General features: G+C 51.5%; 2 protein-coding genes across 6 annotated transcripts in view; both read left to right on the plus strand.

Moving 5' to 3' along the window:
* The window catches only part of MED12 (mediator complex subunit 12), a 36117-nt gene extending 22509 nt beyond the window's left edge, over nucleotides 1-13608 (plus strand). Inside the window, exons 27-44 of one of the 3 annotated variants that reach the window (XM_014256496.2) lie at nucleotides 1586-1765; nucleotides 1911-1982; nucleotides 2261-2421; nucleotides 2513-2674; nucleotides 2759-2870; nucleotides 3086-3175; nucleotides 3600-3709; nucleotides 4189-4324; nucleotides 4594-4755; nucleotides 5298-5675; nucleotides 6005-6155; nucleotides 6292-6497; nucleotides 6936-7016; nucleotides 7212-7429; nucleotides 8020-8176; nucleotides 10790-10966; nucleotides 11129-11210; nucleotides 13177-13608. In XM_014256496.2, coding sequence (XP_014111971.1) covers nucleotides 1586-1765; nucleotides 1911-1982; nucleotides 2261-2421; nucleotides 2513-2674; nucleotides 2759-2870; nucleotides 3086-3175; nucleotides 3600-3709; nucleotides 4189-4324; nucleotides 4594-4755; nucleotides 5298-5675; nucleotides 6005-6155; nucleotides 6292-6497; nucleotides 6936-7016; nucleotides 7212-7429; nucleotides 8020-8176; nucleotides 10790-10966; nucleotides 11129-11210; nucleotides 13177-13220 — 2679 coding nt within the window. In that variant the 3' untranslated portion in view covers nucleotides 13221-13608. The remainder of the gene's footprint in view (nucleotides 1-1585; nucleotides 1766-1910; nucleotides 1983-2260; nucleotides 2422-2512; nucleotides 2675-2758; nucleotides 2871-3085; nucleotides 3176-3599; nucleotides 3710-4188; nucleotides 4325-4593; nucleotides 4756-5297; nucleotides 5676-6004; nucleotides 6156-6291; nucleotides 6498-6935; nucleotides 7017-7211; nucleotides 7430-8019; nucleotides 8177-10789; nucleotides 10967-11128; nucleotides 11211-13176) is intronic. The other 2 variants (XM_088062514.1, XM_088062515.1) reach the window with 2 other exon arrangements.
* Nucleotides 13609-17909: 4301 nt separating this feature from the next.
* NLGN3 (neuroligin 3) overlaps nucleotides 17910-22971 on the plus strand; it is a 38890-nt gene continuing 33828 nt past the window's right edge. For all 3 annotated transcript variants that reach the window (XM_005527452.2, XM_005527453.2, XM_005527454.2), the window contains exon 1: nucleotides 17910-17986. The gene's annotated coding sequence lies outside the window, so the exon portion shown is untranslated. The remainder of the gene's footprint in view (nucleotides 17987-22971) is intronic.

Below are 22971 nucleotides of genomic sequence, written 5' to 3' on the forward strand. Positions count from 1 at the left end.
GGAGGTTGTGATTTCTCAGTCTCAGAATCAGGTATATATTTTATAATAGACTTCATTGTGAGGGCATGGGGGAAAGGAACAGATTATAATTAATTTAAAGGTTTCTTCATAGACTCACAGAACAGCTTGAGTTGGAATGGACCTTAAAGATCATGAGCAGGGACACCTTCATTATTCCAAACTGATCAGGGCCCTATCCAACTTGGCCTTAAACACTCCCAGGGATAGGACCATCCACAGGTTCTCTGGGCAGCCTGTTCCAGTGCCCACCACTCAAACCTGTCCAAGTCCCTCTGGATAGCATCCCTTCCCTCCAGCATGTCTTTCTTTCTTCTTTATACCAAAAAAGTGGATTGGAAATGAAGTCTGAGTTCTTGTAAGTAGCTGAGAAAGTGATAAAAAGAGTCTTCTCAAGGCTACATGTATTACCTACATAAGAAAGAGATTATTATTAAGAGATTGTGATGTTGGAACACTGAAGAGGGGAAATGCAATAGGCAGTGGAGAGGTCACCACATCTCATGTGCAAACTTCATCTGGAATGAAGGTAATGATCTAGGCTGTGGTTTCATGAGGATTTCAAACCAGAGTTCTGACCTTTTCAAGCTTTGTGCTTCACTGCTTGGAGTGCTGTCCACTGCTGAAGGGCCTTTCCAGCTTTCTAGGCATAGCATCAGCACCTGTGCATAATGAACTGGATCCTCATCTCTTCTTTTGTTGTCACTTCTCAGTGGAACAATTCTCTGATCAGGCTTGCTCTGCAGATGCAGAAATGCTTATATAGCAGTCTTATGTTGATTTTAATTTAATGAATTTGCCTAATTTTAAATATGAAAAACTTCAGCACTAACAAATGCTGCAGGTTAACTGTAAATTGAGTGAAGTACCTACCTCATGTTTAGAAACTGTTGCCCTTAATATTATCATACATTTAGGGAGCATCAACTGAAATCAAGAGACTGAGAATAATAGTTTTCTGTTACCTTCTCATAAGATGTGACTTTAAAAGTGGCTTGCATCCACTCAGTCATTTTCCTTTCCAGAGTCTGAGAAGTAAAGTAATTGGTTTTTACTAAGTGTGACAGTGTGTTTCCCATCACTATTTAATAATTAAGGTGTGTGTTTTTCCCCAAGACATGGTTTAGTGCTAGCTGCAACCCTGAGTTACCTAACTTAGGACAGCTCCAGAGCTTTGTTGTGCTGGAAATAGACCAAACAATTTTAAGTGATCCCTTCTGATCTTCTGAGCCCGAGTGGCAGTGTTGAGGGAGCCTGGACATGGTAGCGTCTGTGTACTGTTAAATCACATCAATATTTTCTCAAAGGAAAGAGCAACTACTGTGTTTCATTACTGCTGACTTGTCAAAGTTTGTTTCCTCTGTTCTGATTGCTGTGCTGTGCCTGATGCCTGCTGAATCAGGATAGTACAGTTCATGAAGAGAAATGATTATCAGGCATAACTGCATACTAATAAGGCTTTTATGATTTTGATGTGTTCCATGCATCTCTCTGAGACTGAAAGCAGGGGCGTTGATTTGGAATCAGACATCAGTTTGACTGTGCTGACTCTGCCTTCATCTTGCAGGAGTGGGTAGGAGAACGATGTCTGAAGTCCCTCTGTGAGGACAGCAATGACTTGCAGGATCCTGTCCTGAGCAGCACACAGGCCCAGAGGCTGATGCAGTTGATTTGTTATCCACACCGGCTCCTGGACAATGAGGAAGGAGAAAACCCTCAGCGGCAGAGGATTAAACGCATCTTACAGGTGCAATCTGCTGGCAGAATCTGTGTCCTAGTAATTGCCTCATGAGGGGTCTGACACTCACCATGGTGGGACCTGAGGGTGTGGGGTGGTGTAGTCTGAACTGAGATAAGGAATTACGTGAAGTATGTATGTGTATGCATTACAGAATTTGGACCAATGGACCATGAGGCAGTCCTCGCTGGAGCTGCAGCTCATGATTAAACAGACAGCAAGCAATGTGAGTTTCTGCTCAGAGGGGGTCATACAGGGGAGGATAAAGTGGCTGCTTATGAGTTGGTGGGGAGGTGGCCCGGCAGAAGAGGGGATAGGGAGAAAGTAAACAATGAGGGAGTCAGGCCTGTGAAAGCTAAGCATGAGAAGGAAGCAGTGAGTCTGAGACTCCAGGAGCAGCAGCCATGGGGATGTTGGCAAATTGAGTTTGTACTGAGTTGAAATGTGGAAGCAGTAGGTGCTCTCAGAGAAGGACTTGACTGTCCTTTTCTTTCTTACCTTCAGGAGATGAACTCCTTGTTAGAAAACATAGCCAAGGCCACCATTGAGGTATTTCAGCAATCAGCAGAGACGAGCTCTGCTAGCTGTACTGGTAATGGAGTCAACAATATCAGTAGCTCAACAAGTGCTACACCTGCCAGCAACAAATCCAAACCCATCCTCAGGTAGGTGTAAAGCCAGCATGCAGCTCTCTTGTAGACAAGTGTGAATCTTCAATTGCATTGCAAACAGCTTTCCCCTCCTGTGTTGCCACAGCTCCCTGGAGAGATCAGGAGTATGGCTGGTGGCCCCTCTGATTGCCAAACTTCCAACATCAGTGCAGGGCCATGTGCTGAAAGCTGCTGGAGAAGAACTGGAGAAAGGACAACATTTAGGGTCATCATCCCGCAAGGAGAGGGACCGCCAGAAGCAGAAGAGGTGAGTCCAGGGAAAAGGGCAGGCAGTGTTTGCTGTGCTGATCCCCCAGCCTGTCAGTACAGCTCCTTCTCTGTTGTCTCCCAGTATGTCCCTCCTGAGCCAGCAGCCATTTCTGTCACTGGTGCTGACATGCTTGAAAGGTCAGGATGAGCAGCGGGAAGGACTCCTCACATCTCTGTACAGTCAGGTCCAGCAGGTAAGGGTCTTGTTTCTCCCTTCACTTTCCTCAGGAGCTCTCCCCTCCAGCAGACAGGCTCTGGAGCATGGCCTCTGGGATATTGTCTTACCCTGTTTGGTATAGGGAGCTTGAGCTGACCATTTCTGAGTCACCAGACAGTGAGTGGTACAAGCTGCTCTCTCTTCATACAGCATACAGCTGGTGAGGTCTGTCCTCTCTTCTGTATTTCTTAGATTGTTACAAATTGGCGAGAAGATCAGTACCAAGATGACTGCAAAGCCAAGCAGCTGATGCATGAGGCCTTGAAACTGCGGCTGAATTTGGTGAGCAGTTGCAGAAAAAGAGCTTAACCATCTGGGGTGAAAAGTTGTCTGCCTTTTTTTCCATTGGAACAAGCACACACAGGAGGGTCTATATATGTCCTGAGGCAAGGAAGTAGGAGAGACACTTGTGCTGCTTCTGGGTCTTAAGCCCTGAGTGGGACAGGGTGTGTGAATAAATTCCACTGCTCTGTTTCATCAGGATGAATCCAAAGACTTGGTCTCTTTAGTAGATGCGCCTTCCCCTTTGAATGCCTTTGCAGCCCACAGCACTACTACTTACATCTGAGATTTGGCTGCTGACAGCAGTCTTCCTCAGCTCTCAGTAGGAGTTAAGCTCCTTTAAGCTCTGGTTTAAGCTCCTTTCTTACTTCAAAATGTTGGTGTTTCTTGGTGTCCTTGTGACTAAACTCCCTTTCTCTGTCAGGTGGGAGGAATGTTTGACACAGTCCAACGCAGCACACAGCAGACAACTGAATGGGCTGTGCTTCTCCTGGACATCATCAGCAGTGGCACTGTGGACATGCAGTCAAACAAGTAACTTCCAGTCTGATTTCTGGTCTATCCACTTCCCAAGGGAGGCAGTTGTTAGCATGGCCCTCTTTCTCATGTGAGCTGGCTGTTTCTCTAGATGATCTGTCAGAAGTGACAGCTGAAAGGGACTTCGGAGTCTTTAGGTCCTGATAGCCAAGTGCACTCTGCCATATTCAGAACAAAATTTGCTTTCCAGATGCAGAGAGATACGCAGGGGAGAGCTTAGTGTGCTTTTTAGAGGTGCTGAATGGATACAGAGGAGTCCAGTCTTAATCTGTGATACCGCACCTAAGTCAAGTGGGAGTAAAACTGATGTGTGGTATAAAAGGAAAAGGAGGATTAGTGTGGGAGGTTATTCTGAAGACTGACACTTCTAAACGTGGGTGGAAGTCTTGACAGTCTAATAGTGTTTGGTGTTACAATGATGGCAGAGGTTTTTTATCAGCTTTTCAGGTGACTGACCTTTCTGCTCTGACCAACAGTGAGCTCTTCACCACCGTGCTGGACATGCTGAGTGTTCTCATCAATGGCACCCTGGCTGCTGATATGTCCAGCATCTCTCAGGGAAGCATGGAGGAGAACAAGCGGGCATACATGAATCTTGTCAAGAAACTCAGGGTGAGGGACACCAGGCCTTGTATGGGGACCAGAGCATGCTGTGTTACGGTTGTCCAGCTATGCAGATTTATCTGTGTCTCATGAACAGTACCTGTCCTGTTTCTGCTGTTTAGATGAAGTAGTGAGGGTGGCCCCTATGACTCTGTAGGCCTGAAGGGTACAAACGTGAGAAGTAAGGCAGGGATGGAGGCCAGTACCAGAAGGGGCATAGGTGGGCTTTGAATGGTCTTTCCTGAAAAATTCAAGTCCTCTCTGTTCCACTTGTGCAGAAGGAGCTGGGGGACCGTCAGTCTGACAGCCTGGAGAAGGTGCGACAACTGCTACCACTTCCCAAGCAGACCCGAGATGTAATCACCTGTGAACCTCAGGGATCCCTCATTGATACTAAAGGCAATAAAATAGCTGGCTTTGATTCCATCTTCAAGAAGGAGGCAAGTGAAGCATTTTCGTCCGTATCACAGCTCCTGAGTGCAGGTGTCACCTTGTCCTCTGATGCCTTAAGTCTGCTCAGCTTGGGAGGCATCTGTATGCAGTGCCTCATTCCCTGACAAGCTTGAAGTGGCTGGCTGCACGCAGACAAGCTGGCACATAACCATGGCCAAAAAGGGTGAAACTGGGGTGTTAATGCTTGGTTATAGCATGCTGCTGTGACCTGAGATGTTAACTAAATTTGGGGATTGTATTTATGGTTATATGAAGTGTAAAGAGAAACACATAATCCCTGTCATGTAAGCTAATGGGCAAAGCCGTGTGCAGGAGACTGGCAGAGATGGAGTGAAGGAGATTAGACAGTTGTTGATGAAGACCTTTAGAAATGACTGCTTTGCCACCTGGAGGAGCAAGGACCATTAGCAAGGACTCAGACTACTTACTGAGAGGTCTGGGTTAGAGCCTGAAGAAAGCACAGAATTACCTGTACCTTTATAGGAGCAACAACAGGGGCTTGAAGGTTCTTATCTCTTTTGCTTTAAAGGGATTGCAAGTCTCTACAAAGCAGAAGATTTCTCCTTGGGATCTTTTTGAGGGTTTGAAGCACTCAGCCCCACTCTCCTGGGGATGGTTTGGGACAGTCCGGGTGGATCGCAAAGTGTCCAGATTTGAGGAGCAGCAGAGGCTTCTTCTGTATCACACACACCTGAAACCCAAGCCCCGCAGTTATTACCTGGAGCCGTTGCCACTGCCCCCTGAAGAGGAAGAGCCTCCTACACCTGTGGCTTTAGAGCCAGAGAAGAAAACTGCAGAACCAGCCAAGGCTGATAAAACAAGCTCCAATCCTGCCGCCTCCACGGAAGAACGCAAGAAGAAACAGAGCAAAACCAAGAAACGCAACCAATCTGCCAGTAAAACTGAGGTAATGGGACATCCACAACTGCTGGACACTCCATGTCCACCACTCCTAGTTACAGAACACTCCCTAGAGTCTTCCTGAGGAGCCTGAGAGTGATGTTATGGTGAAGATGTGATGTGTTTCCTCTCAGCTGGGAGTACTGGAGCTTTATCCTGCTCTCTAGCTTGGGGCAAGGCAAACACTGTTTTAATCCCTAATGGGAGGAAAGGAGTCTGTCCAGATCAGATAACATGCTTGGCTTCCTCTTGTGGACTTTTCAACGCTTTAATACTCTTCCTCCATTCATGAATTCCCAGTGCACATTGATCTTTCTTACTGCTTTGTCTTTGCAGGACTTTGTGTTGGGCCCTAGCCGAGGGGTTTCGTATGGAGTTGGTATGCCAACAGATCTCTTGCATCACCAGTCAGGAAGCACCATGTCAAGGCTGGCATATGGGCAATCACCAGTGGGCCTCTATGCCCAGAATCAACCTCTTCCAGCAGGTAGGTGCACAGGAGAGCCAAAAATATTTCACCTCTCTGAGAACCTTTTCTGTGTGATGTTCCTGTGCAGTCATTCTGGAGCTATGAGGTGCAGCAGTAGCTGTGACTGCTCTGCCTGTTTCTCTTGCTCTTGCAGGTGGCCCTCGCCTGGATACATCCTACAGACCGGTACGCATGCCACTGGGAAAACTGGTTCAGAGTCGCCCGCCCTACAGTGGTGTGCTGCCTCCAGGCATGGGCAGCATGATGGGCATTGACCCCTCCTACAAGCCAGCAGTGTACAGGCAGCAGCCTCCAGTGTCCCAAGGACAGATACTGAGGCAGCAGCTGCAAGCAAAGTTGGTAAGTAAGATATGTGCTCTTGCTGTTGCTGACTCCACAGTATAGCATGGCCAGACTGTTTGGTGCTGTCCCTTTTAGCCAGAACTGCCCACCTCTGTATCTGCTCTAGAAAGACGTTGTTTCTTGTGTCTGTTCCTCTAGTGCCACCTACTTTGTGGGCCTGTGTCACTAGCAGTTGGAGCAGGTTCAGGTTGTCACAGGGTGGCCACTGGAGAATGAGCGGAGCATATCCTGGCTGGGGGTGGCAGGGTTTTTAGTGGCCTGTTTGTCCCAAATCAGGGTGAGACAGAAGTCATGAGCATGTGCCTGTTGTGCAGCAACCTCGTAGGTTAAGCAGTGAAACCACTTGTCTGGTTTAGTGGGAGCTGCTGAGAAGAGAGCAGCAGTGTTCCTGTCCTTTGGAGATGTTGGAAAAAGTGCTTCTCTCTTGCCTTTCAGCAGGGCCAGGGCATAATGGGCCAGCAGCCCGTGCGCCAAATGGCTCCAACCCCGTCTTACGGAGCACTGCAGCCCTCCCAGGTAAGCGGCAGTGACTGCAGGTAGAGCTGGAATCTGGCTCCAGCACAGGGCAGCAGCTTTGGTCTTGCTGCTAAACCCTGAAAGTGCTTGGCTCCTCTTCCTAATGAGCTTCCCTGTGACAGTCTTTACAGGAGGCTGATGTCCTGTGTTCTTTTGCACCCCGTGACTAAAAAAGGCCTTTTTGTTCCATTTCAGGGTTACACTCCGTACGTCTCCCACATAGGCCTTCAGCAGCACCCCTCCCAGTCAGGCACAATGGTACCTCCTACTTATTCTGGACAGCCCTATCAGAATTCCCATCCCAACTCTAATCCTGCTCTAGTGGATCCTGTTAGACAGATGCAGCAGAGACCAAGTGGCTACGTGCACCAGCAGGCCCCTGGCTATGGGCACACCTTGGGCAACACACAGAGGTACTTCCTGCCTTATGGGGTGTTAATAAACTCTATTTCATTAAGGATTTCCCTGCTCTGCTTGCACCACTCTAATAGCAAACTGTTAAAACCCCATTCTCCTTGCTGTACTTTACTTCCTCACAGAAACATCATTGTCCAGCTTTCTGCCCAGGGAAGAAACAGAGAGATAGGATGAAATTGGGAAATGCTAGTTGTAGGCAGGAAACTGTGTTACTAGCCAGAGAAAGTTGGCATAGAAAGTATGAGGAAAAATTACCTGGGAAAGTCATAGTTTTGGTTTTAAATCTAACCAGCAGATCATCATCAAAGGGCTAAATCTGAGATTTCCATTGTTCCTGAGCAGGCATAAATCCAACAGAAAAGCCATGCAGAGCAGTGGAATGGTGACTGTTACTTAGAGCTTCTAGAAAAACAAATTGCATTAAACCCTTGAGAGGCCCTTGTGTCCCTCACCTTTCTTCAGAGACAGCATGGATTGCAGGGTGCTGTTTGGGCTGTCTCATTGATGTCTGAAGTTGTGTTTGGATTAAAGAAATCTGGCTGCCTGTGAGTCCTTTATTCCATGAGTTTGTCCTTTTCTCTTGCAGGTTTCCTCATCAGTCAATACAGCAAACCCCCATGATGAGTGGGATGAACCATTTGGGTCCACAGGGAGTTCCCTCAGGAATTCGACCCAGCCAGATCCTTCCTGACCAACAGCAGCAGCAGTACCTGAGGCAGCAGCAGCAGCAACAGATGCTGAGGGTGAGTGGTTGCTGACAGGAGGAAGGCTGCTGTAGCTGGAGGAGGCCTGCCCAGTGCTGCTTACCTCTGCCCCTCTGTGTCAGGAAGGATGTCACTCTGTTGGGGGCTGTCTGGCAATTTGCTAGGCAGTTCTCCCTTCCTTACAGCTGGCCACTCCTGATGGAGATTCCTGCTGCACTGCCTTGTGCCAGTCACCCAGCATGAGCTAAAAGTCTGTTCAGTCCTCTGGCCTGTGTCCCACCTCTTCCTGCTCCAGCTGAGCCAGTAGATTCTGCAGAAAGTTAGTTGTTGCACAAAGTGTGGCAGGAACTTGAAATAAAGTGAAAAGCCTCCTGTCCACAAAAGAGCAGGAAAGTTGGTCAAGATCATCTTTAGGGCCATATCTGCATTTCTCAAAATCAAAATAAGTGTTGGTTACAGTTTCCATTGGCAAAAAATCTGGTATGAATCAGTCCACATACTCTGTTTCTTACAGCAGATGGTGAAAAACTGATCCAGAGCCAACTGTTAGACCCAGCTCTCTAGGTTCAAAGAAGATCACAAGGCATGAGTCAACAGACATGAGTATTCCATGGATTTGTGTTACGATCTTATGAACATTAAATTCTTACATGAAATAAAGATACATTTATAGGAATTACAGAAATTTATTGAATTGACAGAGAAACACAAATAGTTTAATTGGTGAATCCTATGCCTTATGACAATGCCTAGCAAACCTGTGGAATATGGGGAGACTTTACATGGCACAGAGTGCTGAGTCTTTTTGTTCAGAGTGGCCTGAGCAAAACAGTGGTTCCTGCAGAGAGCTGCAGTCAGCAGTATCTGAGAATTGCTGCCTTGCACTGGACAAGAGAACTGCCTCTGGCATGGTCAGCAGCTTTTAGACCTTTTGATAAAGTAGCACCCCCTGACTATTAACTTTGAGTTTCTTTCAGCATTCTCCATCAGTCATATTTAGAAGAACATGCCTCAAACAAATTGCTAACACTTCTCCTAGCTCAGTAACTTCATGTATACCTTCAGCTTTTAGCTGAGTTTGCTTGGTTGCTTAAAAAACCGACAAAGGTGGAGTGCCCAAGCTATCCCATTAGTGTGGCTCCTGCTGCGTTACCTAGGGTGTGCCTGGTGCTATAGCTGATTTTCATGGAGCAGTGGCTTGTAGAAAGGATGAGTGGCCTTTTGATTTGTCTTACGTGAGTTGGTAGACAGCTGCTGCAAGAAGGAAAAACATGAAATTGGTATCCTGGCTCATTTAGTCAGTCATCTGCTTTCTTGTGTACCCAGGTCACAGCATCCATGTCAGGAACCTGTGACCAAACTGGTATAAGTTGGAAGGCTTTTCTAGAAACTCGCTCCCTTTAGCTTGAATCCTTGATCCAATGTGTTCATGACTGATTCTTGTATGAATTACTATTGTCCACTGTGTCCTGTTTACTGGCTGTTCTTTCTCACTGTTATTTGCCCAATGTACGTTCCTAGGGAGCACTTGCAGCTTCCAAAGGTCAGGTTCCTCTAACCTTCTTTCATAAGACAGTTCCTTCTCCTGATTGTACTTCTGTTTGTTTTCTGAGTCTGTTCAAGATTTGAACCTTGTCCTTTTGAGACAGTGATTGGAACTGTACCTACCATCACCACACTGGGTTTGTTTTGATAGCATTAGTTTTTTTTATTTCTGCTAGGATTCTTTTTTTTTATCTAGAGAGTTAAAAACTGCATTGACAGATGGGGGAATTGTCTGAAAATTAGGAGAAATTAAAAACCTTGAGATTTCTGGGTATGTTTGACTCCAACACACTGAGTATTCTTCTCAGCATAACTAATTCTGTAAACATTTGGTTTTGAGCACTGAATCCAGTTTTATCCACATCCTTTTATTGAAGTGTAACACCAGCTGTCATGAGTGGCAGGGAAGGACAGCTAGATAGATTGAAGAGTTGGGGGACATGACTGAGAAGGAAAGTCTGAAATAGCTGGATGTATTACATTACAGAGACAAAGACAACAGGAGAGATAAGTCTCCAAATTTTTTATCTTAAAAAGAAAGAAAAAAACATTATCTCTTCTTATCCCTAGGCTGTAGCACCAAAAACGGCCTTAAAACACATGTGAAATTTCAGGGTAGAGATTAGGGAAAACTCCAGTAGTAGGAGGTGCTGACCTGGAGTGGACTGTGTAAGGAGATTATAGGAGCTCTGTTGCTACCTCTGAAAAGAATCTGAGAATGAGTCAGGCAAATACTCATTATTCATTATTGCTGATCTTAACCAGGAGGCAAGAGATGAACCAGCCAGCCTTTTGAGTTCTTAGTTTTCTATTCTTGCACCTTGTTTGCTCCTAGTAATGACCAGTAGACTCTGAGTTCTCTTCTGTCATCTGTCAATACCTCATCTTGCAGAAAACCTTTTTGCTGTCCTTGTATTTCTTGCTGTTTTTCAGCCTGGGGTGGAGTCCTGGTGAAATTTGAGTAATTTGGGTACCTGTAAGGAAAATGGTGTACGAGGGTGTTTTACTGCATGGAACGTCATTCCTCCTTAAGCCTTTGCTGTGCCCCAGTGCTGTGTGTGTTGCCCTGACAGTTCCCTGATGGTCCCTTCTCTTTTGTCTTCACAGCAGCAGCAGCAACAACAGCAGCAACAACAACAGCAGCAGCAACAGCAGCAGCAGCAGCCCCAGCCACCACAGCCCCAGCCCCAGCAGCAGCCCCAGGTGTCCACAGTGCCTCAGCCACAGGCGCAGGGCCAGCCCCCAGGGCTGGGGATGCAGGCTCTTCCCCCCCAGCAGCCCATTGTGAGTGTTCCCTCGGAGGCACAGGGACGTGACAGTCCGGCACAGATCCAGCAGTGCTCCACCTGCATCCCCCCTTTCTCCCTCCCTGAGCTTCCCAGGGCCTGTGTGAATGCTGACTGCCAGCCAGGTGGTGTGGCTATAATTGTGTTTTTCTCTTTACAGTTCCAGCGCCAGGGCCTTCAGCAGACACAGCAGCAGCAGCAAACAGCTGCTCTGGTTCGACAGCTTCAGCAGCAGCTTTCCAGTAAGCCTGAGTGTTCTTGATCCTGTTGCTAGTCTCTTCCCTGCTGTTTTCTATTGCAGGTACCCTGGTGTAGAGAAGCATGGCCAAGCCAGACTTGTCTGTCTGAAGACATAAATTATGCTGGCAGGGAGGTGGCATCCGAACTTAGAGCTACCAGCCCAAGGGGGCACAGCAGCAGGGAGGGCAGTGCTTGCCAGCTTGTGAGCAACCTTCCAGACCTTCCTCCTGCTGCCTGCAGAGGGACAAGGGAGCTGAGCCTTTGTAGGGACTGCCACACAGCTTTCCTGGAAGCATCCAGTGTGTGGCTTTAAAATCATCTGGGGGTATTTCCTCGTGCGGTACAGTCAGGCTGTAATCCTGGAGCCATCACTTGGTGGATGACCCAGAGACACTGTGGTTGTGTTGTGAGCCAGGCAAGACTTCTTGGAGGCAGGAGGGGTACTCTAGGAAGTGTAGCTGCACACTTGCTGTGTTTGTGGTGGTCACAACAGGGTAGTGGCATAGATGTTGTTCAGTCTGGCACTGTATTCCTATAATCGGTATTGAATTACAGGCTGGAGCATCACAATACAGAATTCAGGGTCTATGCTGTTCCCTTCTGAATTGCCTGCTGTCATTGTCTTCTATCACCTTACTGGCTTTTCTGCTCTAAAAATGGCAGAAATGCTATGAAAATTTTGAGAAACGGATAGTTTGTTTTTTTTAATTTTGCACTGAGAGTGAGACTGTGCCAGACTTGGTAATGGAGTGGGGGACTTGGAAACTGTGCTTATACTTGTTCCCTGATGGAAAATTCTTAGTCCTTGTGGCCAAAAACCTCCCCAAACCAGGTTTTAATGTGCTAAGCTTCCCACTAGCCTGATTCAGAAACGATAAGTCTGTGCCAAAGGATCTCAGCCAGGACATTCAAGTATAGGAAGGCCTTGTATAAGAATCTGAATATAGCAAAACAGTCATATTTTTGTAGCCTTCCTATACAGTAAATGGAACTGTTGTATCTGGAATAGATGTGTGGGTCCCATGCAGCCTTGTGTCAGTGTTCAGCTTCCATGCTGCCTCCTTGGGTTTGCATCACCTCCCCCTGGAAGCATCTGGAGTTCTTATTTGTAGTGCCAGGGATGGAGTGGAAAGCAGGAAGGAAACCAAGACCAGCCTGCAGGAGGGGGACTAGGGTGTTCTGGACCCAGGATAGGTTGCTGTAGGAGGCTCCAGGGTATCCCTGAATGTCCAGGAGAGTTGAGAAGGCAGCAGTCCCACCAGGTTACACTCATCTCCTTTTACTTAGTGGCTTAGGGTCACACATGCTGATGTTGTTTCAGGAAAAAGAACTACAGAATTTAATGTATTGGACAGTAATCGTATATACTGTGAGCATTGTAAATCACAAAACAGCAGTCCCAGCAGTTTGGAAGTTGACGAGGTACTTGAATGTAACTTTACCATGTTTCCTGCCTTTGTGTCATCTGGAAGTCCTTTGGGCCTGTATGGAGATACTGACAGGAAGTCAGGAAAATTTTCTCTGAAACCTTCCATTTCTGGGAGTGCTTTAGGATGAGTGACACTGGCTAGCTCAGTAGCTTCTATGGCTGCAGAAGTTATGTCATTTTATAGAGCTGACTTTCTTTCAAAATCAGAAATAATTAATCCATAAACTCATTCTCCCAGCTACTTGCCACCTTTCAGGGCTTTGTTATGGTCCTCCAGTTCCACCATGCAGGATGGAGATGTTTTCCATGGAAACTTCAGGATTAGGACCAGAACATACCTCTTCCTGAAAGAATTGGGATCCTGGCTGTGCTGCTGCCCAAAGGCTCAGGCAGATCTGCAGCACAGGGAGTACCACAGTGCTTGTATTTTCCTTCTCATGGCCTGTGACACTCCTCATACTGCACTGGTGATGTGGGGAGGGGAATCTCTTTTCTGAACTAAACCTTGTGACTGTTCAACTCTGTCTTGACCTCAACAGATACACAGACACAGCAGAACAACAACCCATTTGGACGCTACTGACCTGTGGCACTTCAGCCTGATTCAGGAGGGAGGCATCACTGTGGATGGATACAGCCTCTTCAGCCTGACCCACACTCTGGGGCAGTCCCCAACCTCTGTCCTTGTGCCCCCAGTGCTGCTGCTGTCTGTCTCACAGGGAAATGCCAGGAGAAGCATTTTATTGTACAGAGAAAGTGTTTTTACTATCCAATTTCTACAAATGTTTATGGAGATCCCTTGTGGCTGATAGTCTCCCTTCCCACTTTGGTTTCAGTTTTTACTCAGTTTTTGGTATTTTTGTTAAAATAATGATTAAGACATTGTAAAATTTTGTACTTTATTTATACCAGATGAACTCCATACTGCAGACATTCTCGGATGAATACAGAGAGCTTACTTTGCAAACTGAGTGTGTTTTCAGAGCCTGCCTTTCCTCCTCAGCACTCCTCCCAGTACAGCCCAGCAGCACTCTACACACATGGTCTTCATCTCTTCGTCAGTAGAACTAACGTCTGCATTTTTAGTTTTTGTGAAGGCTAAACAATTTCTTTTGGGAAGGAAAGCTCTTCCCTGTTTATTTCATAAGCTGGTGTTCACATACTTGCAAAGGTTTTTATGCAAGCTTTGTAGGATTTATATGTTGATTAAGGGCTTTACTGGTAGTCCTGTTGCATGTTCCACCAGGACGCGTGTAAAGCAAAGAGGGACTTCTATTGCAGGGTAATTCTGAGCTCTGACAAGCCCAGCTTCCCCCACCACAGCAGTTACAGAGATGCTCAAGCTCCTTACCTCTGCAGTCTAGGAGGAGCTGCAGACTGAGTGCACTCACAAGTGCTTCTTCTTGCTTCTCATCACAGCAACGTTTGGCTGATAAGCACCAAGGCTCATCTGTTAGCTCCTTCCTGACAGCTTTCTCTGCATGGGGAATGTGCATTCTGAACTTCTGCCCTGCTTCGTGCAGCCTGCTGGCATGAGGTCTGATCTTGGTGCTTGCTACACCTGGTGTCCGTTGAATCTGGAAGCCACCTGTACCTTTTTTCTCTCTTGGGTTCTTCCTCAGGGGTTGGACCTGTGGTCCCTGTGGTAGCTTTTCTTGACCAGTGCCTTCCTTCTGTCCCATTGGACAGTGTGGGAGAGAGTAAGGCCACAAGGACTGAGCAAGGAGCTGCACCTTATCTTCATCTGAGGACAAATAGTCCTGGAGGGTGGACCACTGCATGGAGGCAAGCTCAGGGAACTATGAGGGATGGCAGTCCCCCAGGGCAGTGCTCCTTGTCCTCGTTGATGGGCCTGTGTCTGCTGTCCCAAGAACTGGAGCTTGTGCCCTTTCCTTGGAAGCACATGTGAAGCTGCTCTCTGGGTCTTGCTTAGCACTATGTTCTCTCTGCCCTGCATGTCCCCAAACATCTGCACCTATGCCAGGCTCTTGCCATGTGGCTGCAGAACCATTGGAAAGTGTTGCTGGCCAGGCCTGATGGAGGAGACGCAGTTGTTCATAAGGACAGGGGATTGCCCCTTCTGTGCATCCCTGCTTGTCCACTTCCATGTGGATCATCCTGGGCCACAGCTCTGAGCTGGCTGTTGCGTTCCTCATCTTCCCCCTGCCCCAGGGGGCTCGTGCCAGGGAATCTGCTTGCCGGCTGCCCGTGTCCTGTGACCCAGACATGGAAGCCCCTGCTCGGAGGGAGCCGTGGGTGCGGCGGGAGGACTCTGCTCCCTCATCCTGCCGGGGGTCGGGCGGACACGGAGGGGCCACTGCCTGGGAACACGGGGCCCTGTCTCTGCCCACAACATGCCATGCCCTCCTTCCTGGTGTGTACGGTCATGGCCGACAGCCCCCTCCTCTGCCGGCCCTGGGAGGCAGCTGAGCCTGCGCCAAGCGGCATCTTGGATGCTCCTTCTGCATCGCTGCCGCGCCGGCGGTGGGAGGGGGGCGGCTCTGCAGCAGCCGGAGCGGGCTGGGAGGCAGCACAGCCGGGCTGGCTGGACACGGGTGCACTGGGGTGGCCCTTGCACGGCAGCTGGGGCGAGGTGGGAGTGCTGCAGTGCGAGAACACCGAGTCGGGTGCTGACCTCCTGCAGGGAGCTCTGATGGGGGGATCTGGTGAAAGCACCCCAGGAGCCCCCCTGCCTTCCTGGGAGAAAGAGGATGACTTGTCCCTTCCTGTAGCAAAGTGCCTGCTGCCAGAGGACCCTTTATTGCATGGCCCAGCAACAGGGCTGGCCCCGCTCTTCCTCTGTCAAAAGGCTTCCCCCAGCTGTGTCAGCTGCTTGGCAGGCCAGGTCTGTGTGGGATGAGCAGCACTCCAGAACTCTGTTGTGGTGACAGACGCCAGGCTGCCACGGTGTCCAAGATCCCACACAACCCTCAGTTTCCAGTGGGTGCAGGAGGTTGCAGGGGGACGTGGAGACCAGTGCAAGACGTGGTCACAGCACAGGGCTGTCTGGGGAGCTGTGCTCTGCCTGGCCTGGCTGCGTGCCTTGCAGCTGCTGTGCTGCACATTAGCACTGAGCTGCTTTAAGCAGGTCTGACAGCTTCCAGTCCTTCTGCTCCTTCTCCGAGTCGTGGCTAAACGCTGCTTGTGACAGAGCCAGAGGCAACTGGGGGCATTTTAATACACACTGCCCATTGAGTAATGCACACAGCTGCCCTGCTGCGGCCACCAGTCCAGGGAGGGGGTGGTGCGGGGCTGTGCCTGTTTGATGCTGGGCTCCCTGAAGGCAATGCTACACGGGCTGTGCCCAGCATCTGAGGAGAAGCCTGAGATTGCAACAAATCTTGATGCATTGGGGTGGATGGATGAGCTGAAGCAGGCTCTGCCCTACGCATCTACCCCACCCAGCAGCCTGGCATAAAGGGTCCCCATGGACCATACCCTGGGCAAAGGTGGCTTGTCAGGCACTGTCAGAACTGGTGTTGTGCAAGAAAATCGATCACTGCTCAGTCAAGCAACTGAAGCTGGGTGTGGAGCAGCTGTGTGAGTACCCAGCTCTCCTGCAGTGCTCATGGTGGGGAACAGACCACAAGGCACTGCTGCAGCCGTGCTTCACGACCCCATCCTGAACCGGTTTTGTTGGGCAGTGGGACCCAGGGAGGTATGCCTTATGCCCTACCTGCTGCAGGGCAGCTCAGCATCGGTCCAGGAGCCCCTTCAAGATGCTTCCCAGAGCCAGTGAACCCTAATAAGCACGGGGCAGGGTTGTGCATCCATCTCAGGCAGTGATGGACCATGTTGCCTGCTCAACAGCATAGTGGGTGGCAGCTTGCAGCTCACCCTCTATATATATATATATCTATATATCTCTATATCTCTATATATATCTATATATATATATATAGGGTGAGCTATATCATTATGCCCTATATACATCCTGTGTATAACTGGTCAGCAACAAGTTCAGTCAAGCTGCTGACCACCCGTTAGAAGTCCCTGGGTGAGATAGCAGGGCAGGAGAAGCAGAAAAGCTCTGCCCTGCTCTGCAGCAGCAGCTGGAAGGCACTGGGGCAGATGAAGCCCTATGTGCACTGGGGTGCAGGGATCTCCCTGCCACGGCACATTTCACAGATTCAGTGCAGGTGCCAGGGGTGCGTGGGAGACTCGAAATTAATTGCTGCCCTTCAGACGCTTCCATGCAAACATCTTAAACAGGAAACGGTGCCTACTCGTGGAAGCATCGCAGCTGATGCTACCTTGGCAATAGCAGAGGGAGGCAGCAATCAGATACATCCATCAAGACCCAAATCCATGCCCTGTTTCAAATGATTTCTGTAATCCCATCAGGCAAGACTGAAACATTGCTATGGGCAGCGGCAGGCTGTAGGAGAGGCGGCTCCTACCAGGAGGCCATGAGTGGGAGGGGAAAATACCCCCATGCTGGGAAGGGGAATGACAGAGGTGCTGGGTCTTGCTGCGCGGTGCTGCTGGGAGCCTATGGGGCTGTGGCTGCTGAGACTGAAGCCCGGTGCGTGGCAGGGCTGCGCCGGGCCCCAAGACTGAGGCTGGGATGGGACACCCCATATTGAGTATCTGCTGCACCCTCCCTAGACCCGCTGGGCACTGCGGAGCAGTACGAGAGGCGCGGACCGCTCCCCTGGCTGTGGGGAAATACGCCGGGGCTGAAGGGAGTTCCAGCTGCTGTGGGGTGTGCCGGGGCAGCACGGGCCAGGGCTATGCGAGGTTGGAAAGGGACCCTTGCAGAGTGACTGGGGTAGGCTGCAGTGGGGCAGGATTCTGTACGCACAGGACAGTGCAGGATGCCCGGGGCCGAGCCAGGATGCCCCCACAGATGGGGGTTTACTGGGGTGGTGCGGGGTGCCCCAGGCTGTGCAGGTGTCTCGGTCGGGAAGATGGGGGTGCTGATAGCAGGGGAGTGCCGGTGCCGCGAGCACGGCAGGTCTGGGGGGCCTGGGGGATACCGGGGCGCGGGTGCGGCTGGTGCCGGTACCCGGAGGGCGCGATACCGGACTGCGCGGCGCTCGGCTGGTGCGGCATCTCCTCGGCGCAGCGACCGGGGCGGTGCAGGTGCCGGGGCGTGCGGTACCGGGCCCGGCCGGCGCGGCGGCGGGGCCGTGGGATGTCCGATCAGGGCGGTCCCGGTGCCGGTGCCGGGCGGCGGTGCCGGGCGGCGCGGCGGCAGCGAAGGGGTGCTGCGGGCGGCCCCTCCCCAGCCCGCCTCCGCCGTGCACGCGCCGCGCGCTCCCGGTGCGGGGTCGGGCCGGACTGAGCGGAGCGCGGGGCAGCCGCCGCCGCCACCGGCATGGCCCAGCCGCGCCGCCGCCCCCGAGGGTGAGTGCGCCCGCCCCGCCCCGCCCCGCACGGACCGGCCCGGCCCGGCCCGCCGCGGCTCGTGATGGGGAGCGCGGCCGGTCGGGACCGGACCGGCCCCACGGCGCGGGGCTGGGGGGGCCCGCCGCTCCGGCCGCGGGGCTCTCGGGGCAGGGGCTGGTCCCGGTTCGGGTCGCGATCCCGGAGTCGGGCGTCGGAGCGGGGCGCGGCGGGGCGGGGGATAACGGGTGGGGCCGAGCGCGGCGGCGGCGGGTAACGGCGAGGGGTAACGGGGCCGGATGAGCGGCCGCGGCGGGCCGGCGGGTTGCCATGGCGACGTGCTGAAAGGGGGATTGTGCGCCCGCCTCAGCTGCGCGGCCCGCATCCCGGCCCCCGCCCCGCATCCGCCGGGCCGCCCGGTCCCGCTCGGCCCGGCCCGACAGACCCAGCACAGAGCGGGGAGCAGGGGCTCTCCGGGCTGGAGCCCACTCACTCCAGGGATTGGGATCCTCCCCCGGGCTGCGGGGAGCTGTGGTGTGGTGTAGGTACTGGGGGTACTGGTGTAGGTCCTGAGGGGTGAGTTATTTGGGGCGCAAGGATGCTCCTGGTGCTGACAGGCATGAAGCTGCTGGTGTGAGCATCCCTGGGTCAAGGGCAGGCAGGAGATCCCCTTGGCTCAGTTTATTTGGCATAGCATTAGGAATGACATTAGCCATTGGGCTCCTGGAGTGAAAGGGCATTCCCTGTTTCTCTCTTGGGCCAGGGACTGAGTTGGAGGCAGGCTTGCTGTCAGACATCTGGCTGTACTCATCCCTGGGCAGGGCAGCAGGCCAGATACCCATTCATGCATCCAGCCATCCGTCCCTGAGTGGGGAGCTGGGTGCAGGGGTTGCTGGTGGCCCCAGTGATGCACGCTGTGACTGGAGCTAGCACCGCTCACCTGAGCTCGGCTCCATCGTGCTCGAAGCCATGGAGCAGGACAGGTGTGTTGGATGACACTGCTGGGATCTGCCTGCATCCAGTGCTGTCAGCAGCAAGGGAGAGAAATGATGAGGGACCTGAGGCTTTTGTCCAGCCAGTCAGTTTCTGGACCACACTCTCCCAAATGGTGACACTTCCCTACGCCTCTACTGGCAGCCTTTCCCAAGGCCACAGATCTCCCTTAGGGAGGTGGCTCTGACATTACATCTCTGAAAGGCTGGGATTTTCCTTCCATCCTTTGAGAGTGCCTCATCTGATACTGCTGCTGGCTTGGCCCCAAGTGATGGCAGAGCCAGCTCTCCATGAGCCCCTGTGCTGGCCATGCTTTGTGTCAGCCTGGTGGGACCTTCCTTTCTCTGTAAACCAGGGTCCTCTGTGGAACTGGGAGCACCTGCCAGCTGGGTGAAGAGTGGATGTGTCCTCAGAGAGGGAGCTGCTGGTTGCCAAGGCAGGAGTCACTCTTAGTTCTGGGAGATGCTTGTGCCAGGGGTGCACCCAAGCACCCACGTCAACACCTGGTGCAGGGCTGGGCGGGCACCCAGAGGTCTCCATTGGAACCAGACCTCTTCTTGCTCTGCAGGCGGCCGCCACCAGAGCTGGTGTCTGCAAAATGGTTAAAGGCTGACATTTAGAGGTCACACTTTTAGCACTGTGCATGTGTTTGCTTCATTTGCATTTGCAGTTAGCCGGGCTCGAGGCTTTGCCACTCGCATGTGCAGTTGCCATGGTTACGCGTGCAGTCGGGATGTGGAGTTTGGTTGGACACCTGCAAACACGCAGCTCTCAACCTCCAGAGCACGAGCAGAAGCTGCCAAGGTGCAGGGCAGCCCTGGGACACGGGTGTGAGAGCCCTGCACAGTGCTGTGCTGAGGAAATGGGAGCTGCAGTGCCCGTCTTGGCAGGGTGTGCGTGGTGCTGCCTTGCACTGCCTCCAGTTGCCCACACTCAACAGCAGTGAGCATCTAGGGCAGCCTTGTTAGAGAGGAAGATTGAGCCCATGCCAAGGGGGTTGTCCTGCACTTTTCATCTGGGGCTGTCTCTTTTCCAGACCCGGTGTAGAGGCTTTTGTCCCAAAGGGCTGGAGAGAAGGTGCTTGAGAGCAGGGTAGTGAGGGCAGCCAGAACCTGGGAGTCATGAGTGGAGCTACTGAGCAGGCTGCCCAGGGACAGGGGCCTGCCAAAGCTTCAGAAGGCAGCGTGAGAATTGGCAGAGCACTGTGCTGAGGCTCCAGATGTGGTGGCTGTGTCTGTCCTGGCTCTCTGTGGGGGCTGCTCTGGGTGCTCACGTCCAACACAGACAGGGATTTGTTCCAGGTGTCTTTTGATCAGGATCACGTCCTCCAGCAAGAGCAAGGAGATAGTGACTGCCAAAAATCCTCTGGCAGGTCCATGTTGGCCTTTGTGTCAAGGGAGGAGGAGTTTTAGGACAGCTGATAAGAAAGGGACCTTGAGGTCATCAAGTCTCTAAGCTCCATCTAAACAATTCCCGAACAGCATCAGCTCAGCCAGCTCCTAACCCCCCCCAGCCACAGCGAGTCTGCTGCCTCCCAAGCAATTTGCTGCCATCTTCCTGGATCCTGTCTTCTAGAAGCTATTTCTTTGCAGCAGGCAGGGGAGAAAGGGAGCTCTCTTGGCTGTCCAGGAGCTACTCTGGCCTCAGACAGCAGTGTGGAAGTGTCCATGCTGCACTTACGGCAGCTGGAGGGATCCAGTAACAGGAGAAGGGTGGAAGGATGGTGGGAAGTGGTGGGGATGGGGACACGGGGCATGTGTCTGTGCAACAAGTTGTGGAGCTGCAGAGGAGCCTGTGGGATCTCAGAGCAGAACGCAGAGGGTCTGTGTATCTGCCATCCTGGGGCTGTGCACCAAGTGCTGAGGGATGGGGCAGGCAAGAGCTTGGCTCTGTCCTTAGAGCTCTCAGTGCCACTGGGATGGAAGTTACGGGCTCCCTGTGGGATCCCAGACAGAGATTCCTCCGCTGGTGGTCTGTGGTTATTGGCTGCCACTGACAGTGCTTTGAAAGGCAGCCAAGGGCGTTGTGGCTCTGGGTCGGCACAGAGGGGAGGTGGTCGCAGGCAGCACAGGGCACATGAGCAGGAGGAGGCAGGTTGGATCCTGCTACCAGGAGAGGAGAGCTGGGTCTGAGGACTGAGCTGAGCTGAGCTGGGTGGTGCTGAATGCTCTGATGGTCTCCTACCATGATACTCCCCTGAGCTGGGGGCAGGGAGCAGACTGTGACCAGCACTGTGTGCTGCTGGCCTCAGCAGGATTCTGCTGTGGGTGTGAGGGGAATGAATAAATGGTCCTGCAATTGCCAGAGCTGCCAGTTTGAACCCACATCATTCAGACCCTGGAGCGAGTCTGACTGAGAGGAAATGGGGATGAAGAGGGAGCAGTGGAAAGACATGGGTGCTTCTGGCTGCAGCTGCTGGGTCCTGTCTGGTTTGTGTAGCTCCTGGAAGTTTTCCCTGAATGGGAGGTTATGTGCAGTTTGGAGGCTTGTCTGGGCTCAGTAGTCATGTGGTATTGCAGTCCACGATGAAACCTGCGTTCCTGCTAAGTCTTGAAGTTGTGTGTGGAAACTCTGCTCTTGCAATATTTTCTTTTTGCCATGTTGTCTGCCTGGCAGCAGGGACAGCACGTGGCAGGGGCTGTCTGTGAGCAAGACTTTGTGCTGGGGAGCACTGTTTGGGATGAGACCGCCTTGGCACGGAGCTCAGAAGATTGTTGGTAAAGAAACCTTGTTCCTGACACTGCAAAATGCAGAACACTGGAGTAACATCTGTTATTTTCAAACTGCATCTCAGTGCAAGAATATCCTGTAAGGTGCCTGGCAAGCAGAGCTGAAACTTTGCCTGGTGGCCAGATGCTCTGGCCGTGCCAGCAGAGCAGGTGGCAAAGTTTGGGAAAGGTTGCAGAGAGAGCGTGTTACAGGGCTTGTACGGTGCACGAGCCTTGTTTGGGTCTGGGCCTGGGCTGCTGAGGGCAAGGATGGCTGGTAAAAGTTTGGTCAGGAGGCTTCTGAGATGGGCTTGGGGAGGGGACTGCTGAGAATGCTCTTTTGTGATGATCAGGGGCTGCAGAGACTTGGCCTTCATCAAGCAGTTGGTGCTGCTCTAAAGGAGTGGGAGAAGACGCCCAAGTCTGTAATGTGGCCAAAATGTCTGCATGGCACTCCCCATGGAGGTGGTCCTGTCCATGTCCTGGTGCTGGCACCACGTGCCAAAGGAGTAGTGAAGGTGAATGTGTGAATCCCGCTGTCTTTGTGTCTTTCTTCTGCCCTCACATAACTCCAGGCACCACTGAGCAACTTGAGGACTCATGGGATAGTGATGAAGGAGAAGGGGACAGGGGTTGCTCTGTGTCTCTGTCTCTAGAGCTGCCCACAGGGAGCTCAGGAGAGATGTGTGGGTGTTGAGATCATTGTGGAGTCAAATGCCTGGAAGTTGCAGCACAGCTGGTCAGAGGTCTGGTGGCATCTCTGCAAAAAAAAGGCTAAATAAGGCAGGGTTCTTCAGACTGGAAAAGAAACAACAGAAGATGGATAAGATGTGTCTACAGGAGGCCAGGAGAGAAGTGATAGAGGTTAACTGTTCATTGTTTATTTTCATACAAGTACAAGGTCACATCAAATTGAGCTCTCAGGAGGTGCCAAACAGGAGGAGGGGCATTGCCTCTTGTGGATGTGCTATCAAATCACAGAAGTCCTTAGGACAAGGTGTCATGAACAGCAAAACCATGCATTAGTTTCAGGAGAAATGGGATGATTTCAAGAAGGAAGAATAGAATAGAATCTAAGAAGAATAGAAAGAACTAATAAATACACTGAAATCCACCTCTGGCTTGGGCAACCGCTGAACTGTGAATTACTTGTGCTTCTGACTGCTTGCAAGTTCACAGAGCAAGGTGGTCTTTTGGTCTGCTCTGTTATTTTCATAACATTCTGCACACCAGAGAGTGTGGAGCCAGGAGGGAGCACTGGGCTTTGGTAAAGAAGAATGGGTTTATCCCCATCCAGTTACTTAG

This window comes from Pseudopodoces humilis, chromosome 15 (assembly GCF_049639895.1).
Source record: "Pseudopodoces humilis isolate 2021_Gansu_Grassland_sample_001 chromosome 15, ASM4963989v1, whole genome shotgun sequence".
Taxonomy (NCBI): Eukaryota; Metazoa; Chordata; class Aves; order Passeriformes; family Paridae; genus Pseudopodoces; species Pseudopodoces humilis.